The sequence below is a fragment of the Pungitius pungitius genome, chromosome 13 (genome assembly GCF_949316345.1).
Source record: "Pungitius pungitius chromosome 13, fPunPun2.1, whole genome shotgun sequence".
Lineage (NCBI taxonomy): Eukaryota > Metazoa > Chordata > Actinopteri > Perciformes > Gasterosteidae > Pungitius > Pungitius pungitius.
The window spans coordinates 14,466,481-14,489,835 of NC_084912.1; the positions used below are offsets into that span (position 1 = coordinate 14,466,481).

The 23,355-nt window shown below is 43.0% G+C and overlaps 1 protein-coding gene across 1 annotated transcript in view; it reads right to left on the bottom strand.

The window, feature by feature from the left end:
* Positions 1-235: 235 nt before the first annotated feature.
* The window catches only part of LOC119214429 (cilia- and flagella-associated protein 46), a 51,111-nt gene continuing 27,991 nt past the window's right edge, over positions 236-23,355 (bottom strand). The window contains exons 29-59 of the mRNA XM_062566510.1: positions 22,930-23,153; positions 21,975-22,085; positions 21,675-21,836; positions 21,102-21,250; positions 20,688-20,786; positions 20,546-20,606; positions 20,218-20,370; positions 19,578-19,778; positions 19,386-19,492; positions 19,012-19,194; positions 18,190-18,328; positions 16,603-16,800; positions 15,100-15,288; positions 14,162-14,278; positions 13,125-13,307; positions 12,749-12,922; positions 11,773-11,870; positions 9,769-9,839; positions 9,074-9,252; positions 8,716-8,822; positions 8,439-8,509; positions 7,943-8,101; positions 5,696-5,775; positions 5,267-5,327; positions 5,123-5,155; positions 4,705-4,807; positions 4,475-4,587; positions 1,316-1,397; positions 825-961; positions 661-720; positions 236-442 (exon numbers count right to left, since the gene is read on the bottom strand). Coding sequence (XP_062422494.1) covers positions 330-442; positions 661-720; positions 825-961; positions 1,316-1,397; positions 4,475-4,587; positions 4,705-4,807; positions 5,123-5,155; positions 5,267-5,327; positions 5,696-5,775; positions 7,943-8,101; positions 8,439-8,509; positions 8,716-8,822; positions 9,074-9,252; positions 9,769-9,839; positions 11,773-11,870; positions 12,749-12,922; positions 13,125-13,307; positions 14,162-14,278; positions 15,100-15,288; positions 16,603-16,800; positions 18,190-18,328; positions 19,012-19,194; positions 19,386-19,492; positions 19,578-19,778; positions 20,218-20,370; positions 20,546-20,606; positions 20,688-20,786; positions 21,102-21,250; positions 21,675-21,836; positions 21,975-22,085; positions 22,930-23,153 — 3,917 coding nt within the window. The 3' untranslated portion in view covers positions 236-329. The remainder of the gene's footprint in view (positions 443-660; positions 721-824; positions 962-1,315; positions 1,398-4,474; positions 4,588-4,704; positions 4,808-5,122; positions 5,156-5,266; positions 5,328-5,695; positions 5,776-7,942; positions 8,102-8,438; positions 8,510-8,715; positions 8,823-9,073; positions 9,253-9,768; positions 9,840-11,772; positions 11,871-12,748; positions 12,923-13,124; positions 13,308-14,161; positions 14,279-15,099; positions 15,289-16,602; positions 16,801-18,189; positions 18,329-19,011; positions 19,195-19,385; positions 19,493-19,577; positions 19,779-20,217; positions 20,371-20,545; positions 20,607-20,687; positions 20,787-21,101; positions 21,251-21,674; positions 21,837-21,974; positions 22,086-22,929; positions 23,154-23,355) is intronic.

Here is a 23,355-nt window from a genome sequence, read left to right on the forward strand (position 1 = left end):
AACTTGAGTTGCAGATGCGAGATGACGCTGCACTGCGTTCACAGCGTAGCCGTAGGTTTTTTTTTAAGCTTTGTGCTTTTATTTTTAGGATTATCATCTCAAGACATACACTGATCCCAGAAGCGCAACTTGCTAATTTCACGTAGTAGAGCGTGTTGTTCATTGCACCTTCAGCCTGCTGTGTGCAGTATCAACCCCATAAAGACAAAAAACTAAAAAGAAATAGAACTGAGAATTCAAGGATCATCTTTAATGAAATATATCTGACCCCAGTCCCAGCAGCGTTAGTAGCAGCCTTCAACTTGGAATACAAGTGAGGTTATGCAACATTATGTGACAATTAAGTTGGGGAGGCCATAGACAACGCAGTTGAAGGCTGCCGCTGTAAGAGTCCCTTTGTGAGGAGGGTCGTCTTCCTTCGAGTCCTTGTGCAGCACTTTCTCTAAAGAGGACAAACAAGAGCAGGCCGTAAGTACATCTGAAGGTTAATTGAATTTGCAAAGAATCCAAAGCCCGACAACAGAGAAAGATGTTTGAGCATCTTTGCTGAACGCATTAAAAGAATGAGACTTGCGAGCTATTTACAAGAGAAATGAAAAATGTGAAGCTCAATGAGGATGGGAGTCGGATGAACGGTACCATATGATCCTGTGACCTTACCGTCTCCTCTCCTCAGGGCATGGACGGTCTGGCCAGAGGTCTGTCTGACCCTCAGTAAACCTGTGTGAGCACACACACACACACACACACACACACACGGGTTAAATGACAACGTTGGAGGTTAATAGTCATAAAAAATTTAAAAAGATATGTCGAAAACCTACAGTCGAGCACTTTGACCATGCTGCGAGTGTTCTGTTGAAGGGTGCTGTGCCACTGGTTGAGGACAATAGAGCCGACACCACCCAAACTCAGCAGCACGGCGCTCTCCAGAGGCTTCTCCAGCTCCATCTGTGCTGCACTGCAACACAGAGAAAGACACCGCTATCAGCTTTGTGCCAACGTAGTCTCCTCGAAGGTTGTGACAAACAAAGCAATGAAGACCAACAACGAATGTCAAATGTGCAGGGGGGGGGACTCCATTGTATTACTTAATGTTCATGCTACATATACACATGTTAATAAGATGGCAAATTGATTTCAAAATACATGAAGAAAGAGAGAAAGCCCCGTTTCTAGAAGCTACTGCCGATAAAAAAGCCTTAATTGTCTCAGTAGAACTCGTCTCTAGTGTAAAACGGGGGTACGGATCAAAGGGAAATGGAGGTCCAAATCGTTTTAGAAGCGTCCCGTGATTCCGCATACGTCGTGTTACCTCTTGAACATGTCGAGGTTCCTCTGGCGGAGAACACTGGCTCGGGTCTGAGTCCGGTCAAAGAGCAGAGCCAAGCGGCACTCTGGGGAGAGAAAACATCATCATCATCATCATCATCATCGGGCAACAATATTAATAGAACTCCTCTCCAAAAAGAAACCTTAAAGCTATATGAAAATACAAGTTTCAATCTCACAAACAAAATACACACCCAAGTACTAAGCTCTAGACGATAACGCTCTTGAAAGAATATTAAAACACATCCGAGGTGCCTTTGACCAAGTCCAGCACTACTTTAGGGTTCATTTGGTATTCTTTCAAGGTAATTTCCTCAAGCTCCAAATATGGAAACAGCATGAAGCACAGAACCATGAAGCACAGGTGGGGCACTGAAGGGGAAGCACACCTTTGTCGAAAAGCCCTAGCAACATGGTGGTGTAAAAGGCCCACGTGTGTAGAATTGGTGCTGGACGGGTTAAATTAGAAGAGGAGGTTAGCTGACCCGATATGCTGCACACAACAGACACACAGCGTCCAGGTGGAGGACGTTTTAATGCTTCATTATAGATTCATTTTATCATTTCCTCCGCTCTTTTGTCATCTTTCCTCCAGATCTATGATTGAACCCATCGTGAAGCCCTCTGAGGCAAATTAGTCATTTGTGATTTTGGGCTTTACAAAATACATCTAATTGAACATCGATGGGGCATTCAGCCTTTTCTGCTGCTTTTTGGTTTCCAACCCTCCCCTGGGTTCCTGCAGGACAACATGCAGCTCCATCTGTCAACTGAAACGTTGCATTTGAGCCTCTCTGACGCTTTGGCCGTGCTCCCCACAAGGAGAAGGAACATCTCAACTGGAACACTGTGGCACAACCTGTGCAGCTGCGATGGAGAGGCCTTTACTGGGATGAGACCGATAGGAGTGAGAATAGCACCGGGTGTGTGCCAGCGAAGGTCGTGGGTGGCGGTGAGCCTCAGACATCCAGCTTGGCCACCCCCCCTCCAAAAGAGTCATGATATCATTACTTAAACAAGGCAGACGTTATCGACACAATGATACACACTTCCTACGTGGGATGGCAGTGCAGATGGTGCCGCATAGCACTCCCCCCCCCGCCCCCCCCCCCCCCGGAGCAAGTCAAACCCGCCATCGGCTTATCTTATCCTGATGCCTAATTAAGGGGGAGAGGTCTGGTAGGTCGTCGGGTAACAGCTGGAACTTTCAGACCATGGTGTTGGTGGCACTATAGTTAGCAGCACTAGCGCCGGGGTAGCGGGAGGCGCACATGTCCGGCCCGGGGGCCACGCGTCTGGCCAACCCGACACTCTGTCAATCACACCTATTCCGCCCCAAAGTCCACGGATTCTGAAGGAAGCCATTAAGATGAAGGCATCCTGTTGACGAACTGGAAGGTCATTCGGGGCAGGTTGTTCTCCATCTGACGAGGGCTGAGGGAGGGAGAGGTGCAACGATATGTTCCCCAGTTACGGCGTGGGTTTTTTCAGCAAGCTCTTGATCGACTTAAAGCACCACATAAAGAAAAGTAAATGAGTAAAGATATTAAGATGAGTGATGTTGTGGGAATGATAAACCGTAGCAGGACTGTGATGGTAAATTTCTCTGATTTCCTGCTACAGAACAGCGTTATGTCTAGAAATAAACCACACAGGGGATGGGAAATGGATGGGTTTTGAAGAGATTAGGCCCACTGGTCCATTTAAAGCTTACATAATCAACAAAAAGTTCCACGCCAAATGCATTTACAGTATTCTGACGGATGCATTTCTTCATAATACACCATTTTAAAGGCTATAAAAAAAACAACCCTCCAGACATTTGATGAGAGTGGTTCTTTATCATTCTCATCCTTTCAGATTTTATATGATACAGCAACGTTTGTATTGATCGTAGTGGCAACAATTTCAGCTTCATCAAGGGAAATCTTTTTTTTGTTATTTTACAGTTTATACTCCTACCTCAAGAGACGGTGTGAAAGAGGAACAGTTAGTCAGTGAATTCCTTCTAGTGAGATGGAGGTGTCATTCCACGAAGAAGGCCGTGGAAATGAAAAGAGGCTTTTCACAGCGCGGCTACCTCTGACCGTGCATTCATCAAACACGCAAGTGGGCTTTCAGACAGACTTAACTAAGGAAACAGTGCATACGATTAAATATTTAAGACGCGCTTGCACCTCTTCCCAGGTAAACTAGCGCTTCGCAAAGTGCAACAACACCGTTAAGACCTACTACTTCTCCAGCGCCTGGAGAAATGCACCTGGGACACTATTCAAAATGTTTATGTACTATAGAAATGCAGGAATCTATGATAAAAAACGTGATGAAGATGTTTTTTTTACAGTAGAAGCGCATGTGTTTTTTATGAACACACACACAATGGTCTATGTGTAAATTACGAGGCTTAGAAGGATGTTAACAATAAGGAGCAGCGAGCCTTATGACAACGTGGGTTTGTAACACAGCAGAGAGGCACCAAGCTGTTTTTATTACCCCACAAAGAATGTGATCCATGGGCTTTTACCAAATACTTTGCATTTGTTGACAACCAGAAAAGAAAAGCATGCAGAAAGCATCAGGGTTTCACACGTCACTGATTCTCACCATGTCATCTTTGAGTCATACTCCCCTGAAGCATAGAAATAAAGTTTATCCACACAGATAACCTGCTAAATAGGTGCACTTTTTTTTAAAAAAGCTCAGAATTACTGAAATGAAAATAGAATTTTTAATTTCTTGTAAATTTGTGGTTTAAACGTCAAAGAATGTCCGCGTTTCTTCTTGCAGGAGTATTACATTTTATCTCAGTGAATCTTGTAGTTCATTTCTGGAATTCGCGCAACAAATGTTTTACGATGGAGGACACGCATGATACACACAATGCTTTTGTGGTGTGTAATACTCAACAGAAGGGATTGTTTAAATTCAAATTTAAATTCTGAGAGTATCCAAATGTTTTATTGTTCATTTGGTACTTGAAGCTGAAATATTTGGGGAATTTCCTCATACCATTACACTTCTTCCTGTTATTTCTTCTTTATTACAATTAAAATGGTACTCCGTTGTACATTTGGATGTGTTCGCCATTTGTTTTATGGAAAGATTAAAGATTTGAAAACACATGGATATAAAAATACTGTACCAGACAGATCGATTGCTGCTAGTTTGGCAGGTGTGATGTTTGCCACGAAGCCCTCCATCCCCAGGTAAATGAAGGCACTGCATCTGCACAGCAGCCGCTCCACCTCGGACAGACTTGCCACATATTGGAGAAGGGTTAGCAGCGAGGCTGAGGCGCTTCGCCATGTCACAAACACGGTTGGCTCCCAGCATGCTCACAGCCCAGACCACACAAAGACAATGCATTCTGACCTGGGGGGTCCTCTGCTGCCCACAAAGCCATCCCACAGATGGCTACAATGCTGACTGTGGCTTTCCAAAATCTCCTTCATCCTCGTGCTCAGACTGGTGCCTTCTGTGACAGACAGCCAACCACATGCACGTATGATGGTTTTGTACGTTGCTTAAGGGCCTGAGAGACTGAACTGGGACCTGAAATATGACTCAAAAGCAGGACGGAAGGATGCTGCAGGGAGGACATTAAACTGCACTCCTGAGTCCAAAACACACCACCCACACAAGACAAGAAGCTGGAGCTCCACCCCAAAGGAGCAAGCCTTCCTTCGGAGTGTGACTTGGATTTACCAAGTCACACTCAAAATTCTAGTTCTATATATTTTATATTTATAAATACTTTGTAATGTGAGGTATGTTTTGTAATTCCTCTTACCAAAGTTGCCTTCATTGTGAGGGTCAACAATGTCTGTGGGGGGGTGTCAAGAAGATGTCATCTTTCAAAAACATTTCTATGAATACATGTCCAGAAGACAAATACAGAAATACAACAGAAATTGGTGTAAGACTTAAAAGATACATTTCATGTGGCGTGTGTCCACGGGGAAGGTGTTCGCAGGCAACTCACGATTCACACGCATCTGGGGAAATAAAATCAAGTTTTTATATTGTGCGGTATATAAATGCAGAAATTCACGCACAAGCACTTCTGCTAATTCCAGTTGTGACAAATATGAGAGTTGGGTTCAAGAGTAAAGAGAACAAGTAAAAAGGAAGCATTAGGTTTGTTTTTTTGTTTTGTTTTTTTCAACCTAAGTGGTTGCATGACGGAGGATAAACGCTCAGAAGCTAGAAATACGATCTTTATGAAAACACATTATGTAATTGATTAAAAAAAAAACACTTAAAAGGGAAGCAAGAAGAAATGAATAATTACCAGAACTGACTGCAGGTAGAAGTAATATTGCCGTCTGCATCTGGCAGGCCCAGATTAATTTACTGAACTCACCACTTTGATGGCTGGGCTTTGATCTCCCTTCCCCTTATTTCCCTTGCCACCTTTGGTCTCCTTTTTGTTGTCACTTTCAACTGCACAGACAGGAAGCTGAATTAATACACACACTTGTCTACGGGGCAGGTTGCACAGCATTTGGACTGAAAAAAAAAAGAATCAAAGTGTGACATTTACTGGTGACTGAAAGTTTCCTCATGACAGCAATATCTTGTTATAAACACTAACTATTAATTATGTATGGATAATCTAATTAAATTACTAGGTTTATTTGATTACACCCCCCTCCCCCCACCCTTTTGCTACCAAACCAACAATTCATTCGGTTTAGTCAAGTAAAAGAAAAAGTATTTTCCTTCCATCGATTATTCAGATCTTAATGAACTCATTTTTTTCTCAGATTGTTGTGCCCAAATAGAGAGACAATGGAGAGCAGGACAATCCCGCTAAATGAAATCTTAAGTAATCTGATGCTGGGCAGAACTGAGCTCTAAAAGATGCTTTTGTGATGAAGAATCCCTGCTATCTCAATCCCTCCGTGACCTTTCCTCAAAAGGAAAGAGGGCCTTGGGAAGCCTCCCAGCCAGGGAGTTAATAGAGACATATTTCCTCGTGTTAACCTTTAACGCCTGCTCAGGGCAAACCTCTCAGACCTCTCTGTCTGAAGCTTTTGCCAGTTCATGGAGGTTTCAGAAAGCTCAGAATGCATGAGAAAAAGGTCAGTTTGTACTGGTTTATCAATTACAAAACATCGCTGATAATACATAAAGGTTCAAAAATAATAATAATGTTATTTTAATCACAGGATTGCATTCCATTTGATTCAAATACAAATTCAAGACTCTATCCTTCCATATCAAAATGTTATGTTGTTTTTTCCCCTTCGTAGACAAAAAAAAACTGTCCCGAAAAACAATTATTGCAACAAGATAAAGAGTGGACCAGTGGACTGCAGCCATGGGACTGTTGGGACGGTTTATGTGTGACCAGCGTTCTGCATATTGATGCTCAGCACATTCCTCTATGCCCACCTTCTTCTGTTCTGGGCTACTGCAGGAACACATTGGTGCTGTGAAGAGGACTTTTTTATATGTAGGCTTGTTTAAATAAAACAAGTGCTCTGAGATTCAGGCGATTATACCCAAATCAAAACATAGTTATTGAAGTTGATGATTCCATTACTGAAATGGATCCCCCGAAATACGACCCTTCCCAACACGTTCTGCATACACATCCTACACAGTTACTCTTGGACAATTGAACCTACAGTCCTGACTGTACATTGCTCTGACAGCCACATTTAATAGAGCTTTGGCGTCTACGGATGTCCGCATGAACTTCTGCATGCCAGCAGGATGTGAAATGACCTTTTTCCCCTGAACATATTCCAATTCTATGGATGGCTGCATGCAGTCTGAATCCAGATGCTTTTGCAAATGTGAGCAATTATCTATCAGACAGGACAAGGAATGATGCAAGGCAACAACCATATCTGATTATGAACAGTTTGATAGATAAGACAGGTAAGACTGCATTGTCCTGAACCTGTTATTTTACGATATTTGTTGTATTAAATACATTTATGGGTCTTCTTTCATAGTCAGTCATATTCTATGTTTCATTCCTGTTCTTTTTTGTGGTCCACCAGTTCAAACCGTTAGACCACTTTGTTGCTTCCTACAACTTTACTTTACCTGTCATGGCTACATCTATTTCGCTCTTTACTCGATTCGAATTTTGATTTAAATACAATTCATCAATGGATGAATAAATATAGTCGTATTTTATGTGTTTTGTTTTTCTCCATCCTGAATCCTTGATGTTTTAAATATAAAAATTCTATGACAGATTGAACACACGCGTGCCATCTACTATGTAGACCTTATTTTACGCTGTCAGCATCCAATGCCGATTTACAGAAAAGGGCTCAAAAGGTCTGCCTGAAAGCCGTTAAACACTGAAGGATTTGACAATGGGACTGAACTAAACCCCTCAGTTAGTTCGGAGTTAGCGGAGCACACCTAAGTGTTAGCCCCGCCTCCTCGCAGTCAGTGCACGCAGTCAGTGCACGCAGGCAGCGGGGAGCCGAGCAGTGAGTGCACTTCTAATGAAATATTGATACTAAAAATGCAAAATCATATTGCTGTTAACGCACGGTTACCGCGGTACCTTCAAAAACATTTCAGAATAAGAATGTTTTTTTTTGGCAGTTTCTTTAAATATTAGTGCGTGTGTCCCCGGTACCAATGTCCGGTTCCTCTCTGTTCAGGCGACTGTGGAGAAGCTGCAGGGAGAAGTCTCGCGAGACAGAACTCAGGCCTTCGCCCTGCAGGATGGACAAGGCTTCCAGCGGCAACTCCAGCAACCCCCTGTCTGCCAGCAACACCACACACTCCCCAGGCTCTGCAGGTAATTCAACCACACACACACTAAACTTTAAGATCATACTGTCCAACAACATTTAACATTAATTTATCTACTTCGGAAATCTGTCATTTCTAAATGTTTAAACAATGTGGAGACAACGTAGAGTTTAAAAGATGCAGGATTTTAATTTCTGTGTATGTATAGGTCGGAGGGTGAGCTGCGTTCTGCCATAGCAGGAATCTTGCATTTATGGCAGTTGCCAATAAACAGGTGAGAATCACAGCAGATGTTGGATGTACATACGAAACAATGCTAAGGCCCTTAGGTGGTCACAGACACAGGACAGCTCCTGCCCAGCCCGTTCTTACTTTACCTGAGCTCCCTTTCTCATCTTTATCTTTGGTTTTGGTCATTTCAGAGGCCGGTGGTGTTGCAGCCTGGGGTCTGAAGGAGGTTAGGACAGGTGAGGATCAGTAGGCCTGCATTACCTCGTGGCTGACAAGATCTTTACAGCCACATTGCATAAGATACGACACAGTGGCCGAAATAGAGACATGCAGACATGAGCATCTGTAAATGCCAACAGATGAAAAACATGACATCACAGGAACAAAATGGAATGATGCCAAGCCACAAAAAGAATACGTCACCTTAAGCAAGAGAAGTCAAACTGTGTGAGAAGTGGCTTCAAATAGTCTTCCATATCTTGTATAATTTCTCTGAAGTGAAGACCTAACATTTCTTCAGTGGCAGTTTTCTGTAAAGGAGAACAAGAGAAAAGGAGTTTCAGTAGCTCTAACAAGATGTTTTTTCGGTTTCAGGCCACTATAATTATTTCCAAGCACAGGTCTTGGGCTTGGATGGAAAAATCTGCTGTCCCATGACTCCACAGCAAGCGAGAAGAGACACGAGGTGATGATAATTGCTGCGGAGTGGGGTTATTCATGAGACTTCCAGCGGATCATGTTAATAGAGTGAAAGGTGAGCAGAGGTCTCAACACGTCGTACACGGGCAACGTCAGGACGCTCCTCGGAGGCCTCCGGCGTGCCCTCGGCGCCGCGCCAAAAGGTTGGCTTGATGGGGGCATGTCTGGTCTCCAGGCCAAAGGCCCGAGCCTGGTCCCTCAGTGCCAGCAGAGCCTGTGGGCAGACTGAAACCTTGGCCACCCTGGAGCATGTCAGGGTACCTGCAACATACATGCATAATCAGACAGGCTTACATAGACGCACACAGTAATTGGTCCCCATGAGCACCACCCTGCCCCACCCCCACACTGGTCCTTTTTTAAGATCTCCCTCTCTAGATGCAAGCCTATTTGTTTTTCCCAGCACAGTTCCGGCAACTTCCTTTGTCAGACCTGTCCCACAGAAGGTCATGTGAGCAGGTGATGGCGTGTGATGACTTGCAAGCCCGTCTTAAATGACATGCCAGTAAGCAAAGAGGTGAAAGGAAAATGTTCTCCTCCATTTTCCGCTCTCCATCTCTTCATTAAATCTAAACTTTTCATCTGCCTTGCAAATAAATGTCACATGGAAATACAAAATCATTTTGGCTCCATTGAAATTCTGACAACAAAGATATAATTAGTTACGTATGTGTCATGACTACCATATTCTCCGGGGCAATGGAACAGTCTAGATGCAGCATTAAAATACATAAATGCAGTAGGGACACAGCCATAGAAAATTTATGAGCCTCTAACCTGTAACCTGCTTAGTTTTTCCTTTTTGATTTGGAGATCTGGTCTCATAGAAGGCCCCATAAAGTTCTGACCTGAAAAAAAAGTTACAAACTTTGTTACTTGTAAACTGCATGCACTACTTCATGTTTATCTCCAGAATTTTCAATGATGTATCTCTTTCCCTAGGTATACAGGACTGTCTCAGAAAATTAGAATATTGTGATAAAGTTCTTTATTTTCTGTAATGCAATTAAAAAAACAAAAACGTCATGCATTCTGGATTCATTACAAATCAACTGAAATATTGCAAGCCTTTTATTCTTTTAATATTGCTGATTATGGCTTACAGCTTAAGAAAACTCAAATATCCTATCTCTAAATATTAGAATATTATGAAAAAGTATACTAGTAGGGTATTCAACTAATCACTTGAATCGTCTAATTAACTCGAAACACCTGCAAGGGTTTCCTGAGCCTTGAAAAACACTCAGGTTTGTTCAGTAAACTAAATCCCAAGTATGGGGAAGACTGCTGATCTGACTGCTGTCCAGAGGACCATCATTGACACCCTCCATCAGGAGGGTAAGACACAAAAAGAAATTTCTCAAAGAGCAAGCTGTTCACAGAGTGCAGTTTCAAAGCACATCCACAAAAAGTCTGTTGGAAGGGGGAAATGTGGCAGGAAACGCTGCACAACCAAGAAAGATGAGCGCAGCCTTAACAGCATTGTGAAGAAGAGTCGCTTCCAGAATTTGGGGGAGCTTCAAAGACAGTGGACTGAAGCTGGAGTCCAGGTATCAAAAGCCACTGTTCACAGACGTGTCCGGGAAATGGGCTACAATAGCCGTATTCCCATGGTCAAGCCACTTCTGAACTCAAGACAACGGAAGAAGCGTCTGACTTGGGCTATGGAAAAGAAGCACTGGACAGTTGCAGAGTGGTCCAAAGTCCTCTTTTCAGACGAAAGCCAGTGTTGTATTTCATTTGGAAGTCAAGGCGCCAGAGTCTGGAGAAAGGCTGGAGAGGAGCAAAATCCAAGTTGCTTGAAATCCAGTGTGAAGTTCCCACAGTCACTGATGGTTTGGGGAGCCATGTCAGCTGCTGGTGTTGGTCCACTGTGTTTCATCAAGTCCAGAGTAAATGCAGCTGTGTACCAAGAGATTTTAGAGCACTACATGCTTCCGTCTGCTGAAAAGCTCTATGGAGATGAGGATTTCATTTTCCAGCATGATCTGGCACCTGCCCACAGTGCCAAAACCACCAGTAACTGGTGTACTGACCATGGCATTACTGTCCTCGATTGGCCTGCCAATTCCCCTGACCTGAACCCCATAGAGAATTTGTGGGGTATTGTGAAGAAGAAGCTCAAAGACACCAGACCCAACAATGCAAATGAGCTAAAGGCCGCTATTGAAGCATCCTGGGCATCCATAAAACCTCAGCAATGCCACAGGCTGATTGCCTCCATACCACGCCGCATTGATGCAGTAATCCGTGCAAAAGGATTCCCAACCAAGTACTGAGTGCATTAATGGACATTTTCAAATGCTTGATTTTGTTTTGCTGTTATAAATCTTTTTTTTTACTTGGTCTGAGGAAATATTCTAATATTTAGAGATAGGATATTTGAGTTTTCTTAAGCTGTAAGCCATAATCAGCAATATTAAAAAAATAAAAGGCTTGCAATATTTCAGTTGATTTGTAATGAATCCAGAATGCATGACATTTTTTTTTTTTTTAATTGCATTACAGAAAATAAAGAACTTTATCACAATATTCTAATTTTCTGAGACAGTCCTGTACATATAGTTTCTCCACCAGCCCTCTAGTGGTCGCTCTAACACATTGCAAGCTACTTCATTTCCAGATACAGCAGTCCAAACATATTGTGACTCACGTGATCTGCCGAACTGTCACTTACTCATTCACAATAAAACAGTCGGAAGCAGTTAACGACAGACTTTACAGCAGGGCAAAGAAAGAATATTGTGAGATAGAACAGACGAGGACAAAGGGAGAAATTACCCATCTTCAGAGTGCTGAAGCAGCAGGATGTTGAAGTTGGGCGGGAGCTCTGCAAGGATACTTAGGTGGCTGGGATGGATGGTCAGTTGGCTGAAGGCCTGCAAACCATAAAGTAAATTCATGTTCAGAAATATTAAAACATGTTTTATAAACTGGTTATATTTTTAATTATTGTTTGTCATAATCTGAATGAAATAATCTAGAAACTACTTTATGTCGTATGCACTGATGGCAAATGTGTCTGAACATGAGGAATGTGACAGTGGTTTAAGTATTATACTTTAAACCTCTAGCACAGTAAAGGATTAAACACGAATTAGCAGTGGATTAACTGTTGAGTTTAGTTTTGTAATAAAGCACCATTTAAAAACGTACAAAGCGGACTAAAAGACAGAGTTACAGAATGTCAGGTTGGAATATACAACGGCGGTTGTGGACAATAGTAAATGATTTATTCATTACTTGTATTATTAGTACTCATCTGAAAATTGAAGAAGTCGAACACCTCATTTTAGATGCACAAAAATACCAGTTGCAATTTGTCCAGAAATGTCACAGATGAAATGATGACATTTAATGTACAAATGAGGATGATAATATCACAATCCGTTTTTACTTTGTCATTTTTTTGAGATAAAGTCATTTTCAATTTGAATTAATTCTAAAGACCTAATTGTTGCTGTTAACATAATGGAACAGGAGTCACTTAACTTGCTTTGAGTGAAATTGAGGACTATAGTTCCCCTTGTCTGCAGTAGTATATCCCATAACCAATAGCGCTACCAGGTTTAATCAAACCTATTCATTTGAAATTGTACTGTTAACATTGACAGACAATTCACAACAGTAACTTGTAAATGCTCCACTTCTGTGTGCATTCCCAGCCTGCGCCTTAACAGCCCTAATAGTGTGTCTGCATAACCCTATGACAGCATTCAGAAATCATGAGTGTGGGGGGGTTTGGTGACGCCGGTACCTTAGAGAGGTTACTGAGGGAGTCCTCCGCCCCCTTCAGCATGCTGCTGGACATCTCCTCCTGAGTGAGGAGCAGTTTCCTGCGCAGGCTGAGCAGAGCCGACAGCTGGGACGCACCGGTGCCAGCGCAGGCAGAGCTGAGGACTTTGTTCATCGTAGCAACGGTGCAGCAGCTCTGGGAATAAACCAGGAGACGGGTGAGGGGCCCTGTTGGTAATAGCAGGACTTACAGTGGGTGATTAGATACATATGTAATGGGCCGCGTGTGCAGAGACACCACCTACCTACACTCAGTCGTAGGCGGCATGTGTGCCACAGTTTCACACAGTCTACTCTATGTGGAACGTCCTACAGAAGTAAATATATGATGTGAACACCTGAAACAGGGCGAGGTACTGGCCCGACGCCGCAGGGTCAGACTGGACGTGACACTCCAACATGTTGAGGGAGGCATCGGCCAGGATGGAGCAGGGCAGCTTGTGTTTGAGACACAGGCTCACGGCCTCGGCCAGTGCCTGACCCGCCTGTGCCAACAAGTGCTGGGCTCTACGCCTCCTCCGCTGCCAAGAACACACACACACACACACACACACACACACACACACACACACACACACACACACACACACACACACACACACACACACACACACACACACACACACACACACACACACACACACACACACACACACACACACACCATCATCATCACAACTCCTCATACTGGCTGTTACAAGATTCTTTCATAAAATGTCTCCAGTGTTCATAATGGGGGGGAAAAGAACATCTCTAGTGCTCCTTTTTTTACAATAAAACATTCCATTAGCTAATACTGTAGAAGCTAATGCTTTGAGTCCTGTCCTGGTCTTGTGGTGATGTGAACACCCGGAGTGAAAATATGTGTTACTCGTTTTGTTTCTTTTTACCTGTAACAGCCATATAATAGCATCGTAGTTTTGAATATCTTTGGTTGAAACTGAGAGAAAAATTAAATCTTGTATGTACAGGCAAAGACTGTGTGCAGTTGAGCCCGTTTGTTGAAGAATTCCTTTTAATACTTCTCTTTTACATTTGTAGGTTAACATTTTATTTTTATTTTATGTCGACATAATGCCAGGAAGTTCTACATTATAGTAGTCAACAGCGGTTCACAATGTAAGGCAAAACTATTAGTAAGGGTAAAAACATGAATAAAATCAACCGATTAAGGCCACCCGTAAAGGTTTTCATTACACTTTAATATGATCCAAATGATATATCACGTTTGATGGGATGGTAATTGATCTCAACTTATTTCGAAACGGAATCCTTCATAATATTCAAAAATGTTGCCACATAAATAATACATTGCCCTTATGTGAACAGTAGATCCCTCTGCATAGACTATCAATAGGAGAACACAGGTATGTACCTGCAGATCAGCACTTTTAGCAGAGGTCGTCCTCGGCTCTCGTCCGCTTGATTCTCCGTCTTTCTTTGAATTCTCCTCCTCCACAGCAACAGCTTTGTGCTCGGACCAAGCCTCCTCCTTCAAAGTTTTATGAAGATCACAAAACAATGAGCGTGATTAATATGAAACCCAGTCATGATCACAAACCATGAAGACCTGAGTATCTTTGTTCTCAATTATGTAAGATGACATCACTCTCTCTAATCAATGACATTCACCCTGTGTAGAAACTTTTTCTAGGTTATTTCTCCATTAATGTGTGTGCATCAAGATTCCCCCCAAAAAAGATTAAAATAAAATACGTCAGAAGTTTTTAGGACTCCCAATAATTCTATTATAATAGCTAATACTAAGTATGCCATGCTCTAACCATGTTAGTTCTTCAGCAGCTTTTAGATCCATGTTCAGGAAAGGATTGTAAGGCGGGTTTAGAATTGCATTTTCACAAAGAGAGGAGATTCAAAAGAAGTAGAGATTTTCAAAAAAAAGAAAGAAGAAAAAGGTTGAAATCAAAGCAACAGAGGAGTCCTGGTTTTCAAAACACACCGGATCATTTCAGATGATACAGCCCAATAGTACATTTCACAGAGGACATTATACACCTTTTTCAGGAATCCATTTCACACCATGAAGTCCTTAAAAGGCAAAGTTCTCAAATCATAACATTTGGATCATATTTTTTCCCCAGACATGTTTCAATATATTTTGTATTTTAACAGTAATATATATATATATATAGTTCAAATCTCTTCATTACACTTCCTAATATTTCATGTGATTCTCTCTATCAAATCCCATAAAACACATCACCGCTGCCTTGACATATTGTAGGTAACATGAGCATTACTGTACGTGCACTTCCATATATATGGTTTATCAACAGGTGTCGTCTACCGTACCTGTTTGTGTGTGTCCCACAGAGCACACAGATACATGGGGTCCTCCTGCACTGCCAGCAGTCTGAGGCATCTTCCCATCAGACTGCGACAGCGAGCTCTGGCCTCCGTGGAGTCCGGGTGGTGAGAACTGACTGCAGCCAGCTGGCCCAGGACCACCTGCCCCAAAGTGCTGCCCACACTTGCCCATTCCTGGACCCAAGGAAAGTAAAGTCATATGAGGAGATGAAGGGAAGACGGGCGATGTTCTTACAATAATCCACCTGGATAAGGACTTGGCCGATTGGTTTAATTTACTCTATTTTTATCACCCCTATAAAAGCTGCTCACAATCAGAACTGGGAGAGTGGACGGAGGCATGGTGCCTGTGGAGAAAACACTAAGTGTACTCAGTGATCAGCTCAGTCCGAGGGGTTGACTCGGGTTCCAGCTCCAGTGTACCGGTACCCGGAGAGGGACCGGTTAACCTTGCAGGTAATGCTCATGAGCCCTCAAGCAAGGAAACCTCCAAATGCTCGGGTTGTCATCCAGTGAGCCTTCGCAAATACTTCTTCATACATTAATACATATCTAAAAATCGTGCTATGCATGTGATAAAACACAGATTTCCATATGGCGGAAAAAGTATGGCATCTTTTTCCTCTATGACTATAATAATATCAACTCTATAATAATACAAGTTGCACACCTCAGCTTCTGATCTAAACTATTAATATTAAATGTGAAATTTTACCTAGTAGGATGAGATGTGATCACATCACTTCATGCTGGCTCCCACAACTTTTTTTATTAGATTTTGAGATTTTACAATTTAGGTCTGGCTGATGGTGGAATATCCTAAAAGTGCCTTCTAAAAAAAAAGCGTATATAATTTACTTTTTAATAATTTACTGAACCGTCATTCATTTTACCTTTTTATACCAGGCGAAAGAACACCCTGGAGTAGAGCCGTCTCGGAGTGGATTTGTGGGTTTTTTTGGCAGTAATTGATAAAACGCAACGGCTAACAAAGTACTTCATGTGGTTGAAAGCACACAGTGAGGGCAGTGGGAGAAAAACTAAAGATGTAGAAGCTAAACAATCATTTTAATTTGTCTGTCAATTCTGTGGTCGCAGAAAAAAGCCCTGGTGTTACTTTGCATGTTAGCGTCCCCAAGTGGCAATGATACGCAACTGACCTTCTGACCTCTACGGCGGAGCTGAATGCCATCAACATGCATCTGAGACGAAGGGTAATATTTTGAATCCTTTGAAGTGTAAATTTGTCGCTTCCTGTGCCCTTAAGACATTTTGTCAACAAGACTGAAACGTGTGTGTGTGTGTGTGTGATGTGAGTCACAGGATGGAAGGTTTTCAACTGTTCCACTTCTGCTTTGTCAAAATGTGTATGTTGTTTGTAATTAAGGAGAACTACGAAATGAAGGTCTATCCATGTGTCGAACATTTCTGGTCATATTATAACGAAACATGTCGCCTCATGCAACGCCTCCACGTGTTGCCCCTAACCTGTTCTATGGAGTTGGGCTCAGGTGTGCAGCGTATAAACTCCTCCAGTGCTATCTCAGCAGAGGTTTTCCTCTCGCGGGCCAGAGCTTGGCGTTTCTCCTCAACACAGTGCTCCTCCAGCACGGCCAGACCGAACTCTGCCAGGGCCAGCCGGAGGCGCAGCAGCCTGCGCATGGCTGCCAGAGACACTGCGGGGCTCTGGGGAGGATGAAAGGGTCAAAATAACACCAATTAGATACATGCACGCTCACACATGCAGCTGTGAATGATACAGGACACACACCTGAGATGTATACATCAGTAGGTTTGAGACATGGGATTGACTTAAGGAAGTGAGTTTTAAATGATTCATCTTTTTCCATTAAACTGAGCTGGTAACCTGCCAGCAGAAGAATATTGCAAAGCCTGGCTCCTTCTCAAATACTAACGGGAACAATTGATGAGATTACAGAAAAGAAAATGAACTTAAGACGTGTGACACATGGCAATGAGAAACTTGAGCGAGGGATTGAAGGTTTGGAAAGCTTTTGGAACAAAATGCCTATATACATATACATACGAAGCAGAATAGGAATTAATCAGCGTGATTCCTGTGATCACAGCAGCTGACTCTTGTTTCAAATGTAGGTTGGATTTCAAAACACAGTCCACCGGTGCATCTACTGAAGCGGTAATGAATATGAATGATGATAAATGTCACCTATGCTAATCTCACCCACGTGTTTTGGCCTTATCTCTATTTTGGAAGTTTATCTTTTTGACTCACATCTGCTCACAGTATCCCCCCCTCTCATTAACATTAACAAGGATGAACAATGCCCCCATCCTTGTGAAATTAGAAAAGAAAAAAAACGGAAAGGGTTTGTGTATTGTTTGGTTGCTGTTGTCATTAAAAATCTAATCGAAAACTGAACCGCAAGATTTGGCAGTAGGTCTGAGAGTTGTTCATTCATGATTCCATCAGCATGTAAATGAGGGCTGCAGCAGGTCATGCCGAGCCATCTCTGGCACCGCCGCGCTCAGATAACCACACCTGTGTGACAGCTTGTGTTAGTGTCCGGATGAAATAGGATTTGTACAACTCATCTGATGTTGACAAGAAAGAGCGATAGAGGCTTAACCTGTTTGAGTCGGCGTTCCAGACAGCCTTACATACAACAGGGCTTTAATAGCCTTATGCAGCGGATTCATCTTGATTTGGATAATTGGGAGTATTTTGGAAATGACATTCGGATTGCAAAATCAAAGCTTCTCTCACTCTCTCGCTCTCATTTAGCCACAAAAAGCGCTTTTCACAGATAAATCCTTTCTTCTCCCGGCACGCGCTAGGATATTTCTTTAAATAGGATAACACATTCTGAAAATGTCCTTAATGGGCCAGCGATTTTACCCAGAATAATGCCTTCTCCTCTGTCCTGGTGTTTATCTTCAGCCACCTTGTCTGCTGATCAAAAAGCAGCCGAGTGGTAGAGGAAGCAGTGTTTTTCAGGCGTGTGTCTTCCCCCCCCTCCCTCCGCAAGGGTTCTTGAAAAGGCATTGCCACAATGAAAGATGGATTTTGAAGGAACTTGCACGCAGTTCACCTACCTCTTCCTGTGGGGGGAGCAGCGTCTGAGCCTTCAGCGCCACATGTTCCTGCTCTGTAACAGCCAGCTGCATTCGGGAGAGGCCATTGAGCAGGTAGTGCTGTTGTTCCTCTGCGTGAGCAGTTTGGTTGGCTAGCATTCTGAGGAGGAATATCGTGAAGGTAAGTATGGTTGTGTAAGTGACACACATGTGTGAAGTGAAGTATACAAGAGCAGACTGGGCCTCGTGCATGAACCAATTATGCAAACAAATGTGTTATGTCGCAGCCCTGAGTGCTTTAAAAACTGAGAGGCATTCACAGATTTCCTGGTAATTCATTCACGAGTGGTCAGGACCTAAAATCATATTCCCTTATATCAATATTGTAAAAAAAAAGATAAAAATCAACCACAATAAAACAGCACAGCATCATAAGCTACAGAAGCCCTGGGAGGAAAGTGAGATGATGTGACCTACACTGTTGTACACTGCACCCTGTGTTTATGACTGTAGAACAGGTGGCGAAACAACGTTTTGAAAGTGGATAAGTTAAGCAAGTCACTTGGTGAGTTACTTTTCTAAATGTTTTTTGTTCTTGAACTACTCATTTCATCCCAATGTTCTACATGGGACTAAAAGGGTTTTTGTCCAAGCACAACCATGCACAACAACACCATTGTGCCTTTTCGTTTGTCTTGAAAGGCATTTTAATTGCTGCAAATCTGCCATTTGGGGGACTTTAATCTTAATTACAACATTGGGTAGTGCTACACTCTAATGGCTCTAATGTTTACATGCCCCCAAGTAGACAAAACATTGTATTTGCATACAGCATACACTTACCTCAGACCTTGTGCATACTCTGCATTTGTTTCCACTCCCTGTTCTTTATAGCCGAGTTTAGTAAAACGACTGGCACACTCTTTGAGTGTGTCACAGGCGACCGTCAGCCTCTGGAAAACCTCCTGGCTAAATCTCTTTCCTGGTTCAGCCCCACCGAGGGCACGAATGCATTCCATGGCACCCCTGGAACACCACAAATCACATCAGATCAGGATATGCATTCATTTCTCCCATATTGTGTGCCACTGAACAGGAAGACCTCTAAATGCAGCATACTTCTACTCAAACTGGACAGAGCAGCTGAAAACTGATGAAAATCCTAATTAAAAATGAGAACACAAAGCTATGATGTGACCACAGAAGTTTGGGACTACCTCATCTCTAACGAGGTGATCAGGAATGTGATTTTTGGGGCTTGGTTAACCTGCCGCTCCAGAACCATCTCCAGAGCCACGCAGGCTTGTTTTATAATCTGTTCCACCTGGGAAAGAACAAAGGGCATGATGGGAGAACTAATAAAAGGCAGTTGTTCCGTAGAGGGTATTAAGGTGGTTGCGTTTCTATACCTTCAAGTGTGCGTCCTGGTCTCCCGGGCCCACTACAGCTCTGACCTTGGTGAGGGCGAGCTGGTACCAGAACTCCTTATCCCCTCCCAGAGCCTGGGCTTTGTCCAGGAGGCTCAAAGCCAGAGTAAAGTTCTGCTCCTCACAAGCCAGAGTGGCCAGACTGAGCAAACTGCTGGCCGTCGCTTTCGTGTCTCCGAGCTCCTGGACAGAGGGAAATTGATTAAGCATTAAGAGTGGAATAGACAGGACACTAAGTAACTCGAGTTTGTCCAGAGCTAATGACGGGAGTAGTTAAGGGGATTTTAAACCGGTTTAACTACCATCTCTTTAGAGAGTTGCACAACACTGAGAAAAAGCTTGAGGTATTTCAATTATTCTCGAAAAAGGAGGTTAGTTGGGTGGCACTACCAGTGATGGATTGGTTTACATTAAATGAATGACAATTAACTATATCTTTGTTATTTGATAACTGCTAATAAACAAAATCTTTTTTATATAGCGGTGGATACAAAAAATGACTTCATCGAGTTGAATTCTGATGCCCTTGAGTTGTGATCAAAACTAAAAACAAAACATTGAATCTCGGGTGTGTCAAGGTAGTAATGTCAATGGGAGCAAGTGTGAACTTCCATCTACTCACCACAGCCACAAAGTGGGCCTCAGCCAGGAGCTGCCTGGCTGCTTGAAGAAGCCCAAAGCTGAGGCAAACCTCCGCTTTGTCCAGCCAGATGTCCTGAGCACACACATCGCTCCTCGGTCGCCCAGACCCAGCCAACCCCACCACCTCCACTTTCTAACACAACCCCAATTAGACAAATCACTCTTTGTATGAATTCCGGTTTAAAATAGTAGCAACAAGTTATACATTTGACCTTCTAAACAGGTTGGATTATAGGCAGGATAACACACACACACACATTCAAACCACAATGGAAACAATGGATCTACTTTGTGACCAGCAGGCTGACCTGACTGGAAGTGTTGTGAGGGCCCCTTCTCTCCCGTGAAGAAGCAATCTCTTTGTGGCAACTGGAACCATGAACATAATATTCAAATCTCATGAAGGCAACATGTGCAACCAATAATACTTTAGGCCATTTTATAGCATACCCCATCTGTTCTTGTTCTCGGATTTTACTCAGATCCAGGAGCTTGTCCTGATACGGTGAATGTGTCTCCAATCCCAGCTGACTACAACACCTCACAATTCTAATGGGGGGAACAGCAACAGGAGACAAATAAAGTCCCATCTCGGAAATAAAGTAAAGGTAACTCAATCTGCCATAAGTTGATGTTCTTCACTTCTGAGTTTCGATTTTAGTTGAATTGTTGTCTTGCAGTGACACACAAATCAAATGAAGTACATTGGAGTGTTAGAATTGAAATATTAATAGAAATGTCCAATTTAGCATTGTACAAGAAAAAGTATTGAAATCAATGCAACATATAAGAGATAGCGTATTTATAATTCTATGCATTCCTCGTCCCTGTTTAATGTAGATGGTTAAGTTCTCCTGATCTTACCTAAGTCGGTAAAGGTCAGAGAGGCTCCTTCTGTCCAAAAGATCATGAGCAATGGTCTCAGCAAGATGCATTATGGGCAGGGTCAGGTAGTCGAGTGAGAGGGAGTGGAGCTCTTTTTCCAGCAGGTTAAGATAAAACAGGCTCTGAGTCTGCAGCCAGACAAAATAGAAAATAAATAAATCATATTCCTACAAGCATAGCTGAAAAATGCTACGTATGAATTCTATCCGGTGCATTATCAGAACAGGAAGAGGTTGACCGCGCCACCTGTTGCAACCCTGATTGATCAAAACCAATCTGATCACATACTGCTATTCCCTTTTTAGTGGCACATCCATTACAACGCATGCTGTCTGAAGTCTCAAGCTCTTTTAACGTTGTTATTTGACCCAAAGAGATCAGTAAACTTCCTCCATACCAACAAATCACACCTTCTTAAGGTAACATTGACACCAAGTGGCGGTTTTTCGCAATTGAAACAATTGTTCAAAACCAGCAGCCGCGATCCGCTCTACTGAAAACAAGACAACACCATACGCGTATGCACAATAGTTATGAGAGCGAGAGACGTGCCTGCTTCGTGATGCTGTGTGTGTTGATACAGTGGGGGTCACTGTTGGTTCTGAAGATGTGCCTCGCCAGCTCAGGGCATTCGAAGCGAGCCCAGTCCTGTGGCGTGGAAGGAAGAGCCTGATCCAAGACCACGAGTTTAGGCCTCTCTTCTGCAGGAGCGGGCTGCTCAAACAGAAATGATATTTATTGTGTTATGGACAAACAAGTAAAGCAACCGCTCTGTTATTCAGAAATAAATAGCTTGCGCTTTACAGTGGAAATCAACAACACTCAAAAAGATATTTCAGAAATTAGACTTACATCTTTTCCTTTTTTGCCTTTGCCTTTTTTGGACCCGGCCGAGGCCGGCGGCTGAGTGGGTTGGCTCTTTGCCATCTCGTTGGAAATGTCCCGACCCACCGCCATGGACACCTGGGGTGACAGACCGTGCACATATGCACAGGCAGTGACAGTCAACGGCTTGGACACACCTTCTCATTCAACGGTTTTTTCTATTTATTTTCTTTTATTTATTCTAGAATAACATTGAAGACATCAAAACTATGAAGGACCACATATGGAATCATGTGGCAACCACAAAAAGTGTTAAACAAACCAGAATAGGTTTCACATTTTAGATTCTTCAAAGCAGCCCCTCTCTATACCTTTGATGACAGCGTCGCACACTCCTGGCATTCTTTCAATCAGCTTAATGAGGTCGTCACCTGGAATGGGTTTCCATTAACAGGTGTGCCGGTCAAGAGTTCATGAATGGAATTTTTTGCCTTCTTAATGTGTTTGAGACCATCAGTGCGGTTGTGCGTAGTCGGCGCACAATTCTATACACTGAAAGAAAATTCAAGGCCTTCTGTGGCATCCCGTTGGACTGCACTTAGTGGGCTGCATTTGTACTTCAAAAGGACCCCAAACACACCTCCAGGCTCTGTAAAGAAGGAGAAATGACCTGGCTTCCACGACCACCCACCCTAAACCCCATTGAGATGGTCTGAGTGGTCTGTTGGACCACAGATTCAAGTAGACAACCAGTGCTCAGAATTGTGTAAAGACAAAATCACATTGTGGCTAGTTGAGCATTTTTTTGTTTATTACATCATTCCATACACGTTCTTTCATAGTTTTGATGTCTTCCAACAGTAATCTACAAGAATAACCATTGAATGAGAATGTGTGTCCAAACTTTTGGACAGTTGACTCAACTTCTGAGAATGCATTGGAGGAACTTCCTCATTGTCCCCCAAAGGTAAAAACGCAGTACCTGCCATATCCGAAGCACAAAGACGTAGGCTCTGAGCAAGTTAAGCCGGTGCTCGGGTGAAGTCTTGTCTGCCATGGCAGCGAGCAGAGTGTGTGCTCGCACCAAGCCCTCGAGGCGCCGCACGTCTTTCAGCTCGGACACACTTTCTGTCGACAACAAGCCCCGCACTCCAACCAGAGACTCGCCTTCCGCCGAGCTCACATCCCTTTTTTTGGACTCGTCCTCTAGAGGAAAACATGAAAGATGAACTGTGAAAGAGTTTAACAGCGAACGAGACGTCTGTGTAAAAGAATCTGGTATAAGTGTAAATGAACAGCCTCATCAGCGGCCACTACACTAAGATCACAAGTGAAGGGAACACATATCTCTGTAATTAGTTCCCACCTCTTGTTATGTTGTTGTTTGCTTGGTCTCTCGGGGAATAGT